Raw genomic sequence first — 14,997 nt, 5'->3', positions numbered from 1 at the left:
GCACTTTTTCCATAACTGTCGCTGTGGCGTTAGACATCAATGAACACTGACCTGCTGAACATTATTAGTATCAATAACCGTGATAACAACACTTTTTTTCTATCACTCTGTAAACCCGTAAACAATCGGCTTCTCGACAGTTCTCGATATATCCGAGGTCCCTGAACGCGGCCTACGTCACGCAAATGGCGGACCTTGTAAACAGAGCCAGCAGCTTCTCGGAGGCCGAAGAGAAACGCGTGTTTTAAACATGACCAACGTGGAGATGGAGCGGATGGACAGTCTGGAGGGCTGGGTGGCCGTCAAGAGCAACATATTTGAGGAGCCGGAGACCTTTAAGCTGGGTTTCATCGTGCAGTGGAACGTCATCGAGCGGAAGTTTGCGGTCACCTGCCACAACCGGACACTGCAGCGTCAGAAACGCAAAGCGGAAGTGGTCGCGGACGACGCTCAGGTGAGCTGGGCTGGACTCTTCTCCGTCAGCGACCTGAAGCACGTCCACCAGCAGCTCACGTGTGTGGCGGACGTGTTGGTGGCCTGCTTCCCGGACCTGTCACAGTTCGAGGGGGGCAACATTTGGGACCTGCTCTTCCTGAATAGGAGGTCGGGTCCGGGTGGGGGTGATGGGGGTGATGAAGATGATGATGAGGAGGAGGAGGAGAGGGACTTTGACTCGTCCTGTAGGAAGCTGGAGAAATACTTCAGCACCGCCATCGACATCTGCGGGCGTAAGATTGTGCTCGACACGTTGTTCACGCAGGACGAGCGGGATGTGGAGGAGTACTTTGAAAACCTGCAGGAGTTCAAGAGGAAGACCATGCAGGAGGAGATGTCGAGGGCCAAGGGGCTCGTGCGACAGGTGAGGGGTCAGGGGTCAGATGAGTCACAGGTGCTCCCATCACATGGACTCTGAATGTACACTCCAGTTTAATAACAGTCTAATACACCAACACTACAAAACAACCTGCCTGCAAGAAATGCTCTGTGGTGGTGTTTCTAAGATTTGACAGACTTAATATTAGAGACACCTCTCAGTGTAACGCAATACAATATTAACATTACATTACATTACAGTCATTTAGCAGACGCTTTTATCCAAAGCGACTTACAATCAGTGTATTCAACATAGGTATTCAAGAGAACTACTAGTCACCAGAAGTCATAAGTGCATCTCCTTTCTTAAACAAGCATCTAAGAGCAGAAACCAGAGCAAAAGTACAGAAACAAACTAATACGAATACAATAAGTGCAACAAACTAATACGAATACAATAAGTGCAACAAACTAATATGAATACAATAAGTGCATCAATCTAATATGAATACAATAAGTGCATCTCCTTTCTTAAACAAGCATCTAAAAGCATAAACCAGAGCAAGAGTACAACAAACTAATACGAATACAATAAGTGCAGAAACAAACTAATACGAATACAATAAGTGCAACTAACTAATAGGAATACAATAAGTGCTAAGTGGAAGGCTCAGGGTAGTACATTTTGTTGACTTCATTTGTATCCATGAGGATGGACTTAAAATGTCACATTATATCCTTTTGAGAAGGTAAGTTTTATTGCAGGGCTGTTGTATTAGTGTGCAGTAGTTGTATCTGTGTATTGTCACATATTGTACTGTATAGCACTGAAAATGCCATGAAAGCAAAGATTGTTTTGTTTTGCTCATAGGACATAAATAGCTCTTTTTCCAGCCTGTTCATGTTACTATCTACGCTTCCTGCCTGTGTGCATCACAGCCAAATCACATGTGGAGGAAGTCTATCTTTAGATGCACTCAACAATGCACCTGCTCAGACGGAAAGTTTCACCTGAAATAATGAGGATAGAGGGTTTACTTAAGCTCGTGAAACCTCTGTAGCAGGAATAGCACCACACAGTGGTGTTAAGAGTCTACTATGACACAGCAAACCTTTAGCTCACTTGCTGTGTTAAACCATAGCTGTAGATGTTGCAACACTGGCTGCACTGTTTGTTTGTCAGTCTGTGACCTCTGCCCTTTGACACTGATTAGTACAAAGAAATGGAACTCGACCACCCGATTTGCTTGTTACAAAAGTAAATATCATGGTGAGAGATGCCTTACAGTATAATGACAGCAAACAACTCCACATTTGAAACCCAGAGATAAGAGACACTGGAGAAAAGTAGAGTGTACACAGCATCAGTACATTGTTAGTACCTAATGCAATCCTATACAATAGTGATGCATTAATTACCAACTTTTGGATCATGTGATGCTTCGTTGTGTCAGAGAGCGGATTTGACAACATAGTTTTTGGAGTCATATTTATTTTGCATTAAATCTTACAGCTGAATCTTACTATTGTTCCTTTTAAATACATAACCTCACTGTCCCCTCTACCTGACAGCATCCCAGTCATTGATTAAGCTGACCTCAGTGCACACAAGGTCTATGGCCTAAAGGTTTCATCACTTTAAACCTGGTTATGAAATGGTTTGTTAATACCACATTAGGGGAGATAAATTAGTTTGACTTCAGTGATAAGTGACTGAGAAATGACTCCAGGAATCCAGTGGTAATGAACCATTTACCTCACTGGTCAACCCTCAGCCCATCTGGTTATGGACGTTTTATTTTGACAGGACCAATATTCTCTCTTGTATTTGTGTGAATAAAAAGTCTTGCAGAGCAAAGACTTGTCTGTGTGCTCAAAATAAACCCAGGCAATTATGTGTATGTCTTCCTTGTCTGCAGCTCCTGCAGAGTCACGGCAGTGCAGACCGAATGGTCGCGCTGCTCTGCATCTACGAGGAAGAAGACGAGGCCTACCAGGACCTGGTCACCGTGGCCACCACCTTCTTCCAGTATCTGCTCCAGCCTTTCAGAGACATGAGAGAGCTGGCCTGCCTCTACAAGATGGAGATCCTGGTAATAATTTAGCAGCTGTGTCCATTTAGGATATGGTGAATTATTACATACAGAGGATGCAGTTTGTTTTGGTAAGAAGGTTCCCCAGAACATCCCACTGCTAGTTCTTGTTTAATATGCTACAGTCTCTCTCCCACTGTAAGTATCACTCTGCAACCACTAACTTGCAGCCTGCTTTGTGGTTGAAGATAAACTATTTGTATGTACTTTGTTTTATTCAGTGATAACTATATATATATATATATATTTCAGTCTTAGTTGTTTAATTTGTAACTGCAGAGCCTCATACAGCACTAATGGAAGGATTGGCCTGTTTCATCTATCCAACATGGACTAGACACATAACTGTACACATGTGACGTTAAAGTGATTGACACAATTTGATATTTTTGTCTCATTCAAGAAAAATATGTGGTCAAATGTAACTTTCTCACTTAACAAACTTAACAGACTAAAAGCTGAATGTATAATATATGAGGGTAAAGTGTCTGCATTCAATCACAGAGCCTAAAGTTGTCCACTGTTTTCTTGCCGTGGGTCTCTGCAGAAGTCTTTGGAGTTTGAGGACTTGGGTCCTAAGAGAATTGCAGCTCTGGAGAAGGAGGCGGAAGAGTGGAGAATGAAAGCAGAAGACGCAGTCGCCTCAATTCAGGACATCACTGTCACCTACTTTGCACAGACTTCAAAGGCTCTGGCTGGTATAAGTTGCTGTGTTTATTTCTCTTATTTGTGTATGGATGAATTAATTAATCACTTTTATGCGTCATTCCTCAGCACTCAGGAAATGAGGTGCAGTAGAGTCGCAAGTTGCAATGCAACTGCAGACAAACAGCATATTTATGAAAATCTTATATAATATTCAAATCATTAAAAGTCATCACAAAATACATTTTCATTTTCAATCTAAAAGAAATAAGCACTTATATAATATACCAGATAATTGTGCTGTGGGACAAACGTCATGCTCATTGGAAGGAAGAAAAACAAGAGAATGAGAAAGAATACTGCGGCACTGACTTGATTTAGATTGGATAAGAATTAGACTTAAAGTGAACCTTTTAGTTGGATACACTCGTTCCGCAATCTATACGACGATTGGCACGTGTGCCTAAAAAATATTTTAAGAAATAGGGACAAGGGAATTCCATCGGTTTGGGAATGTTTATTACACAACTCACATAACAGTGTTTTATGACCCCTGAAAGTCTTTGAGCAACTAAAATTGATTAAGTCCAACTTTTTAAAAGCATATATTTATATATAAATATGGTTTATGTGATGCCCTTGTGTGCTTCTTCAGGTATGTTAAAGCAGATGGAGGAGGATAAGCGTCGTTTCGGAGCTGCTGCCTGGGCGTCTGCAGCTCCCAGACTGGAGAAACTGCGCTTCCTTTTGGCCAAAGAAACGCTGCAGCACATGAGAGCTGCAGAGATGTGCCTGAACCGCAAGAAAAACCGCATCAGACAAAGGGTGTGTGTCTTACGATTTTTCTTTTGTTTTAATTAACACAAACCAAAATCTTTCTGGTGGTCCTGTAATTAGTCAGCAGATTCTATAACATTGTATTGGACTGACACAGTTTTAAGCCTTTCGTTTAGTTTAGTCAGTCTTTATCTCTAGTGCCAAGGCAAACCCTGCTTTTGTAGTGGTTGTAAGTCTGTAAAGATGTGACACAGTGAATCTTTCACTTGGTATTCCAGTCTGATTTAAATGTCTGGCTGCTATAGTCCTTTGATCTATTCATAAAGCCTCTGTAAAAACATAGAGAATCCCTTTGATACACCCCCAAAAACCTGCATGCATGAATAAATGAATGCACCTGTGTCTATATACGTACTCTAAATGCGCCAGCTACTGTATATGCATACGTTTGAGTACTGGGGTGGGGGGGTAGTATTTCAGGTAAACCCTGCAGCAAATGACTTGCTGTCGTGCTGCGCGTTAGAGCTTTTTGGAAAAATACAGAGGACACCTTCGGCACCTTCACCTTCATGTGGCTGCATTATTCATCTGGTTAAACTCTTTAAAAATCAGAATGCTGGCAGTATCTACCACTGTGAAATCAACATGAGCCCTGACAGAGACAGCTGTGTGTGAGCACTGAAAATGAGATCAGTAAGCTACACCTACGCAAAATCTCTAAAAGAGTTATGTCGCTGGTGGCAACGTAACTCTGTGGCTCTTTTGAGTGCACCAGTGTGCTTGCAGACAACTTTAAATATAGTGTGTGTATATTAATACAGTATATGCTTGGGATGAGCTGTGTATTAGCAAAAATCAATCTCTTTAGCGTTCTAGTGTCATATCCTGACAGTGTGTGTGTGTGTATTTATATTTGACATAATACAAAGATTTTAAGGACATACATACGCTTTGAATGCAGTAGCTCATTAACTACATATCAGGGACGCTTAACTTTACCGTCCTACCTTGCAGGTAGCGGTTGGTTTCAGCACATTTCATCAGAGTGTGAAAAACAAACTTGCAGAGATCAAAACTGGCTTGAGGTTATCCAGTACAGATCCTTTGTTCTTCACCTGGTAATTGAAAGCAGAGATTTTTTTGAAAGCTCTTTGTTATCATGTTTAAGGGCACTTCTAAGCAATCTTGCAAGCAATTGTGTCAAGAAATCCAACTCAAAAGGCAATAAATAAGAATCACTGGCGTAATAAAACGTATCACTGGAGGATCTTCTTTCACTAGACATCTTTCAGTTTGACAACTGACTTTAAGCGTAGATCATTCAAGGTGTCTTTGAACACAACAAGAAAAGTTTTATAAAATAGTAACTCCTTGCACCTGCCTCACCATTTCTCAGAGATTAGTGTATCGAGTCTCTGCAAGTTAAAGTTAATTGCATACTGAATGTAAATTTGCCTGCTGTGGGACTAATAAAGGATTATCTTATCTTATTTTAAACTAGAAAGGTGCAATCAGTAGAGTGCAGATCTGCGCCAGGTGTGTCTGCAACGACCACTGCCCTATAGACAGCCCCTTTTCAGCCATGTTACACGTCATTGCAGGGTAAACACAGGTGTAATTAATAACATGATAATTATGGTGCCATAATTAATATTATGAAGAGACATGTCAGACGGCCAATTTTTTTTTTTAATGCTTCAGAACAATAGGTTTTAAATTGTACATTTGTTTCATTACAAGACGTTTAATACTTGACTTATCGGAGTTGTATAAAGGCAAAGTCCATGTATATGAGACAGACACAGAGGTGCACGCTCACTCACAGATGCATATGCACATGTAACCTGGGGGAAAAAAAGAAAGAATGTAAACCAGCAGCAAATTCAATCAAAACGTAAGGTATTCTCTAGAAGATGGTCAGCAATAAGAATGAACAGTATGCCCTTATTAGGCTGCAATATGCAAAGCCAGAAGTATGATCCTTTGACATGTTTCTGTTGTTGTGGTGCAGTTGGGCAGCCTGTCTGGCAGAGTGAAGAGCCACATAGCTGATTCCAGGTCTGCGTCCGAGGACAACCAGCAGCAGGAAACAGTGGACCAGCTGGAGCTGAGATTCTATGAAACCCAACTAGAACTGTACGACACCAAGTTTGAGATCCTGAAGAATGAGGAGCAGCTGCTGGTGGCTCAGATAGACACGGTGCGGCGGCAGCTGAAAGGTAGATGACACATGACAAGTAGAATAGAGATCTGTGCTACTTCCTTTATTTAGAAATGTGACAGCGGCGTCCTATTATATACAGTTATACATAAAACACTCAAGTAACATTGATTTAAAGATATATGAATACCTCTGTATTTACACTTGCTTTTTATGAAAGCATAATACCAGAAGCTATAAGTACAAAATACTGTCGCAAACCAGAGAGAAAATGCTCAAGGTCGCCTCACACTGCAAATGTTTTTGGAATCCGAGCACAAATTCCTGTCTTTGTGTTTAAATTAATGCAATAATAAAGTGAATGGCTGCAAAATTATTAACACTTGACAGCCCTGCAATCAATACTAGCTCACCTAAAGGGTCAGGTCACCCTATCAACAACATTTCCAGTTTTCACTGTACCCATGGATGTACAATGGAGTACTTTAACACTGAAGAAAACGGGATTATTCTCAGGTTCTGGAGTTATAAGGAGCGCTACACAGTTTGAAAACCTGTAAAAGCGGGGAAATGTATTCTCCCTTTTTTCTGTTTTAATATCGGTGAACTGACCCTTTTAAAAATGGTTGTATGTGTTTTTACGTGGACTCAGTAAAATTGCACATTTTTAGGCTATGTGTTTGTGGTAGTGTTTTATCGGACTGTGTTGCTATGTAATGTGTCTCTTATATCACCATCTGAGAAAATGCAACACGACACTATACTTCCCATAGAGTTGAATCAACACCTTCCTGACACAGTGTCAGTTAGAGGTAAAAATCACATGTTACAAAATGTTTCACATGTTCATTACACAACTGATCGGACAAATCCCAATATGATATACAGCGGTTTCTGTTTTTCTGGTCACTCTGTCACTTGTGCACAGGGTTTACTTTGGGGAAATATTTTGTGCATGTAAATATTTCCCTAATTGCCCCTCCTGGGATCAGTGATGTTTGCTTCCAAGTGGTGTGTATGTACATGCTGTGAGTCTGCCCGTCTGCGTCTGTTGCTTTGGCTGGATCCAAAAAGCAGGGAGGTGTCCTCTCCTGGTTGCTGCTCGGTAAAGGAAGCGGGAGGACAGAGAAAAATAGGAGATGTTGCAAATCAAAGGAGGCTGCTGAGTTTATGAAGCCTTCCAAAAGAGTTCAAAGTTTATACTGTGAATAAGATACCCATCAGTGGGCAAGGATTTCCCCAATGCCCTTGTTGGAATATATAAATTATTTTATTAGAAATCTCCTTCCTTTTCCACTAACACATCTGACACAGGTTAATATGCAGATCTCCTGGTTTCTTGTATGCATGTAAACATATTCATATAAAAAAAGCTGTTTGAGGCAGATTACTCCAACATTTCCAATTTAGATGCTGCTGGTCAGTAATTTAATTTCTCCCTTAATACTTACCATACTGCTGCATCAATACTTGCTCCAAAAAGGCATGTTTGTCATGCAAAAACCTTTTGAAAAGGCGGCTTTGTGGCCCTTGAATTTTGATAAAGAAATAGAGGTTTCCTGCTGATGTGTTGTTGCATAAGTAAGTTTACAACCAAAACAATAAGTTATTTTAAATGCATGTATGGTGTAATCTGTGGTTGACATCACACCTCCTTGGCTTGCTTGTCTGGCACACGAGTTTACAAGCTGGTAGTTTAGATTCGTAGTACATGTTTGCATAGTTGAGACAAGTTAATTTCCGAAGGAATACCAGACCCATCATGTTATCTCTGTTGAATACAGAATGGAAGGTGATGATGTAGGATGATGTGGGAGTTTTGAGTGACTGGACCGCTTTTGTGTTGTAGAGCTGAAGGAGGAGGTGGTGTACTATGATGTGTGTGAGGATCCAGAGGAGCTGCAGAGCCTGGTCCACACGGGTATTCAACAAACTGACCCACCGGCTGTCAGTCAGCTCAAAAGACGCCTGCAGACCTTGGAGACCAAGAGAGGCAGCATCTGTGCCCGACGAGCTTATCTTCGTAACAAAAAGGTGTGGGCGAGTACCATGGACGTTCTCTGCACCATCAGAAATGATTTTTGGTTTCAAGGGGTATACGATTTTTGCATTTTCCTCACTCTATCCCCTTCTTGCCTCAAATTGCTGAGTTAGATTTTTTTTTTTCTACTGTACTGTTTTTATTTTTAGCTGACAGAGTAATTGAAGAGCAGTTGGTGCGGTTGGCATTTCCTCCTGTTGCTGGCTGCATCTTCATTTCTCTGATTACATGAAAACATTTTATTGCTCAGAACAAAGTGGAAACAATCCCCTGATTAGAAGCTCCCATTAATCCCCGACAGTATTCTACAGGCACGAGTGTTTAAAAATGAGGTAAAAAAAGAGAAACATTGTAAAATAAAAATAAATAAATGCACTTCTAAGTTACTGAGGAGTTATTTGCCCCTCGTTTCTCTGCAATTTTCTGAACTTTGAAGGATATACTTGCCCAAGTACTTTGTTATTTTGTGTACTTTTGAGTGGACAAGTATTCGTGTGTGTGTGTGTGTGTGTGTGTGTGTCTTTAGGACCAGTGCATGGAGGCCAACGAGCAGAAGCAGCTGCCCGCCAAGCAGAGCTCAATGCTCTTCAACCAGCATCATCAAGTCCACCTGGTACGTCGCCACGGCAACAAGGCAACCCACAGAGATGCTTGCGACACCGGCGGAAGCCGCAAATCGAAACGGGGTCTAATTGTTTGACTCTTATTTCCCTTTTGCTGTCCCCCCCATGTTGTCCGCAGAAACGAGAGAAGAGGAAGGAGGAGGAGCAGACGAGGAAGCAGTGGGTGGACCAGGAGCGAGAGAAGACTCTGAGCAGATTACGATCCTTCAGAGAGGTCAGGCTCTCTCACCGTCTCCCCTCCGCCTTCTTCTGCTGTTGATAAAACCCCACAGGCTCCCGCTTTATGCACGCTTAATTCAATAGTTCCCCTCATGATTAAAATTCAGTCACTAACTACTTGACTTGGAAGGCGAGAGGTTACAGTGCGTGCAACATAACCGTAATGTCACTGCTTCAATGATGACATTTGTTGCTTGTCACACCCCTCTCTCTGTCCCCTCGCCAAAATAAGAACTACCTGCTATGGTTGTACTAGTGAGAGCTTTAAATGGCACATGGAGGACGAGGGCTTTGCCAGAGAGGGAAGTAAGAGATAAGAGGGAACATTTTGGACCTTTGTTTGGGAGCAGGACTGTTGCGGTTTGGTGTATAAAGTATTTGGATCAGAGATTTACTGAAATTAGATTTATTTGGTCAAAGCTGATACATTTCTAGGAAGGATCCCACAAATTTTCAAAGGTCTGTCTGTCCAGATGGCCGGTCAGTCCTCTTCTTTTGTCCAGACAGAAATATCTCATAACTCTTTGGTTATATTTTGTACAGACATTCCTGGTCCCCTCAGGATGACCTTGACTTGACTTTGGTTATCCCCTGCCTTTTCATGTAGCGTCATCATTGCATCAAAATGTCAGTTTTAGATTTTTTAAATATTGATACAACTCAAGCAGATTGGGAGGATTTTCTTTTCTTTTTATGTCATAATTGCGGTTTTAGATCTGTGTGTGTGTGTGTGTGTGTGCGTGTGTGCGTGTGTGTGTGTGTGTGTGTGTGTGTGTGTATTTTGTGCACGTACTTTCTGTCACTACTGGTTAAACTCAATACACTGCGAGAGCTATATAGAACATTAGAGTGTTGTCCTGTGTCTTTATTGTCTCTATCTCAGAACGTTAGACAAGACAATATCCCTTTTTCTAAAACACTTTTCTGCCTCTTCTACCTATCTTTTTTCAAGAGGCGACAGGGCCAGTTCATCCTGAAGACCCCTCAGTCCATGATGTCTTCGTCAGAAGTGCCGTGTCCCTCCCAGCCGCTGTCCATCATCTGCTTCGGCCCCCTGAAGGACCACCCTCCGTCCGACCAGCACCCAGACGCAATAAAACACCCAAGAAACAGCAGCCTAAAGACATCCCTGTCCAAATCTACTCTGCACCGCCACCTCCAACAACCACCTGCTCTGCTGCACCACCTCCTCCTCCTCCCCCACCACCCCCACCTCCTCCACCTCCCCCACCACTGCCCCCTGCCATGCCTCCTCCACCTGTCCAAGCATCGCCTTCCTCTGAAGACGCACCAATGCCTCTCAGTGAAAAGGAGGACCCTCCTTTTCCAGCCAAGAACATGCTCAAACAAAATATAGGTAAAATACACTTCAGATTTTTATGATTCTGTGATAAATAGACGTAATAGTGTTTTTAACAAAACTTCCTGGTGTATTTAGAGAGAATGTGTGAATCTGTCAGACTGCAGGGAAGGTTGTTTGTTTGCTTCAGAGAAAAGTGTGTGTGCGCGCACATGGTGTTCTGTCCTGAATTCCCCTCTTCCCCCATGAGGCTAGAGGAGTTATTTTACCTCAGTTGTGGCCCTGCTGATGCTCACTCTCAGCTCCAGGGAGACTGCAACGTCCAACACAACTTCATATTTTCTGAGCCTTTTTGAAGTGGAGGCAATTCAAGGGGAGGCTGTAGTTTAAAAATGAGGTGGAAACTCTGTGCAGTCTGCTTTGTATAGTAAAAATGTTAAGATGCTGCAAATGTACAGACAACGCATTCTTTATTTCTGGTGCAGCTTCTTCCATCATAGTAAAAGTGTCCGTTTTCATTTATTGTCTTATTACTGTAGGATCAATGGATGAAGTGTTGGCCTCGTTGCAACGTGGACAGATTCGGCTTCGAAAGGCCCCCGCTCCCCGGACAGAGACCCCTGCTGGGGACACGAGGAGCACTCTGATGTCGGCCATCCGACATGGAGTCACCCTGAAGAAGGTGAGATGATCTACGAGAACATGCCGATGCCGAGAGCTGGACGGACAAATCGGCCTGACCAGCGATTTCAGCTAATCGCAGATACATTATTAGCTTCTAGATACTATTTTAGTTACGCCTGTGCTTTCAAAATTAGTTAAATTATCTGCATGTAAAAAGTTCAAAGACAATTTTAGGAGCAGGAGGAAATGTGGAACCTGAATGAAAAAGTGGTGTTGATTTGACTTTCGTCATGCTTTAGATGGTTCATGCACGTGCAGACGTCCCGAACAGTGGAGACAACGATCTGGAGCGCAGCATCAAAGCCGCCATGATGAGGATGAAGAAGGTGGCAGCTGATTCTGACGAGGACGACAGAGGAGACGACGAGACGCAGAGTACAGAGTGGGACAGCTGAGAAAACACAAATGCACACACACACACACACACACACACACACAAACGCGCACACACACACACCGATGAAGCTGTTCTCTTACATTACCCCCGCTCTGTTTTCTTCACGGTTCTGTGCTACAGCTTACGTTGCTGCCAAATGTTCACAGAGAAAGACTCGGATGGGATTACGCCTCTTCTCACTTAAACATTGCAGTTTTTCAAAATAGCCCTGAGATGTTGTAATACATCCAAATCCAACCGACCAGCTCGTGGCTGGTATGCAGAAATCCCAAACAGAGCGAGCTGGGCATTGCGCTCCAATGCTCATTAAGAAGAAAAAGCCGAGCGGTTGTGCTGTAGTACAGATGATTACATTTCTTCCGAATGACCATTTGAAGGCCTTTTGTGAGACTGTCACACAGCAGGGGAAGCCCGAGAGACGACAACAGTAGACAACTCCACTGTCACAAATACTCATTTTCTAGAGTCTAAACTTGCCTGTCTTCTGTTATTTTGAATGTAATTAAACATTTTTTACTTGACTTTCCCCCCCAATAAGGGCTGCAGCACACTGAGTTTTGTAGTTTTTTGCATTTTATTACTTAACAAAGGAGAAATCGTGTCCTGGAGCGCAGCAGTGTTAATTATTTGCAGCCTACATGTTTAAAGTCTACGTCACTGTTTGTATTACAGGTTCGATGCACTGTCCTCCCCTCCGTTTTTCTCTTTGTGAAGGAATTGTATAAATGTGTAAGGCTTGTTTCCTGCGCAATCTATACGTCATCTGATAATTCTTCCTCTGTCTTACCATGACAAATGAAGTGACAAGTTTAGAACACTAAATCATTTTCTTTTCAGCTAACCAACACTTCTTTTAAATATTGAATTACTCTTTAATGTACACAGCTCTTCATCTAGTTGTGACTCAGAGCACTTACGTGAAAAGAAAAGGCTATAATGTGTTATGTACAAAAAAATACAATACTGTATGACAAACAGCATTAAACCGTTTTCAGAATATGAAACTTGATCCGCTTTCTTTTAATAATAAATGACACTTTGGATCCTAACCACAGTTTGTTGGGGTTTCTCTCTGTCGGTCTCAGATCTTTTCTTGTGGTTAGCTCATGTTGTTCCCGGATCTCCACAGGTTCGCTGTACCTGTGTCGTAATGAAACACCCCGCCCTTTAAGTGAGTCACTCATCATCTAAAGAGGTGTCTTATTAACCTGTGCCGGTGAACCTTCGCTGAGTGCACTGTGGCAGATTTGTCGCCCACCTGATGATGACGACGATGATGAATCATATTGTAATATCCATCATGACAGCCGTCACTCTCTTACTGTCTCCTGTGGTGACAGCTCAGCTCAATTGTGATATGGGTTTATTAAGATCTGCACACTTTAGAGAGAAGCTGCTCGCAGAGTTAGTTATGGCTGCTGCATCCTGCATGAGTGTGTGTGTGTCATTTATCAGTATCATCCAGGGGATCTGGGGGGAATACGGGTCATGCACCTTGGGGAAGACACACACACGTCAGGCATTTAGCAGAAAAAACAGCCACCGAGCGTCAACATGAAATTCCGCAGCCTGTTACTATGGCAACAGGAAGTCTCAGTGGTAGTGGCCTGCAGTGCCACCCCTCCCTCCCTCTCTCTCTCTCTTTTTCTCTCTCTCTCGCTGACATGCACAGAGCAGCATAGTCTCTTAATGATGTTTCACCAAATCGCCCACTCAACACCAGTCACACAATGAGCCTCGCTGAGAGAGTTAAAGACACAGCCATGAACAGCAGAGACGCTGCTGCTGCTGCATCACTGCTTTCTGTGTCGATGTGAGTTTGATTGATACAAGCAAGGCTTATTTTAGTTATTAATTTATCACTTATTTTTCATTACATGAATTAATAATTGAGTCTATAAAAAGTCCCAAAAGTCACAATGTCCAGAGCCCACAGTAAGATTTTCTTTGGTTTTTGGCAAGAAACAAGAAACACCATATAATATAAGGAGAAACACAGCCCATGTAGCAGCTCTGTGAGGATGTACAAAGGCCAAGTGGTGCTTTAGGCTGGATGCTAAAGTCAGCATGCTAGCATGCTCACAATGACAATGTACCATGTTAACCATCTTAGTTTAGCATGTTAGCCTCCTTACAACTGCTAATTAGCATTAAAAGTTCAGCTGGTGCCATTTGGAATGTTATTAGTTTTGAAGAGAAAAAGGACAGGAGGGATTTGAAAACTTTGACTTGCTACTGGCCCAAGAGGAAAAGTCAGGGGATCACCAGAGTCATTATGATTCGTCCTCGGGGGACTATGAATGTTTGTACAAAATTGAAAGGCAATCCATCCAATAGTTGTTGAGATATTGAAGTCGGGACCAAAGCGTTTAGTAACATAATTTTTTGTTTTTTTGCGTCTCAGATTGAAGAAGCTTGAACCAAAATTAATCACCAAAGATGTCAATCAATCGGTTGTTCAGTCAATCATTTATAAAGCAAAAAATGCAAAACATTCTGTGACTAATTTCAATACTCCACATTATGCTCGAGGGGGGGGGCATTTTTCTTATCTTTTTACATTTAGACTTTTAAATAGACAGTTTTAAAAAAACAAAAGTTGACTTAATTGGTTAATCATTTCAACCCTAGATGAGTTCTTACTCTGCATAATAATTAGTCTTCCACCCAGATGCACCTGTGCCACCCAACTGATCGCTAAAAGGTAAACAAAACAACAGTGTCTTAAAGAGATAAACATCTAAGAGTCTCATTGGCTGAGAAAAATGACTGCTGTCTTATATTATTAAAAGATGAATTGTTGGATGGTTGCATTGGATCTATACTTGTCATTGTCAATCATTCAAACTGTTAGTAACAACAAAAAAACAGAAGGGAGTGGGATTAAGTTGCCAAGGCAACATGTCCCCTGATCCACCCCTGCAGTTATTTCCTCAGCGCTGCAATGACTTCGGAGTTTACGGTATTTTCCATCCCTCAAACAGGCTCATGTCTGTGTGTTGCTTTATTTGTTCTGATCTCGGAAAGAAAAAAAAAAAGATACATGTCACCGACTGTATAAATCCCACTCCTTTTGCTGTGGTTATGTCTCTGTTAGGATTACAGCTATATTTAGTGCTATGTAAATCAACATCAGAGACGGAGACGTGCGGTGGCAGAGCTTCTGTACTTGAGCCTCGAAGGGATGCAGCTCTGGTGCAGTAGGTTCATTGCACCTCCTTCTCTGAGCTCCTCATCCAGGAAT

General features: G+C 42.2%; 1 protein-coding gene across 1 annotated transcript; it reads left to right on the top strand.

Moving 5' to 3' along the window:
* Positions 1-165: 165 nt before the first annotated feature.
* Positions 166-12,790, top strand: LOC129098778 (WASP homolog-associated protein with actin, membranes and microtubules). Its single transcript, XM_054607885.1, is given in 12 exon segments — positions 166-859; positions 2,733-2,906; positions 3,454-3,604; positions 4,207-4,376; positions 6,340-6,547; positions 8,339-8,523; positions 9,057-9,143; positions 9,272-9,367; positions 10,325-10,424; positions 10,427-10,729; positions 11,212-11,354; positions 11,596-12,790. Coding segments are annotated over 12 exon segments (2,382 nt in total). The 5' UTR covers positions 166-250; the 3' UTR covers positions 11,752-12,790.
* The last annotated feature ends 2,207 nt before the right edge of the window (positions 12,791-14,997 follow it).

This window comes from Anoplopoma fimbria, chromosome 2, assembly GCF_027596085.1.
Source record: "Anoplopoma fimbria isolate UVic2021 breed Golden Eagle Sablefish chromosome 2, Afim_UVic_2022, whole genome shotgun sequence".
In the NCBI taxonomy this organism is placed as follows: Eukaryota; Metazoa; Chordata; class Actinopteri; order Perciformes; family Anoplopomatidae; genus Anoplopoma; species Anoplopoma fimbria.
The sequence above is the reverse complement of the archived record's forward strand: the minus strand, read 5'-3'. Positions and strand labels throughout refer to the sequence as shown.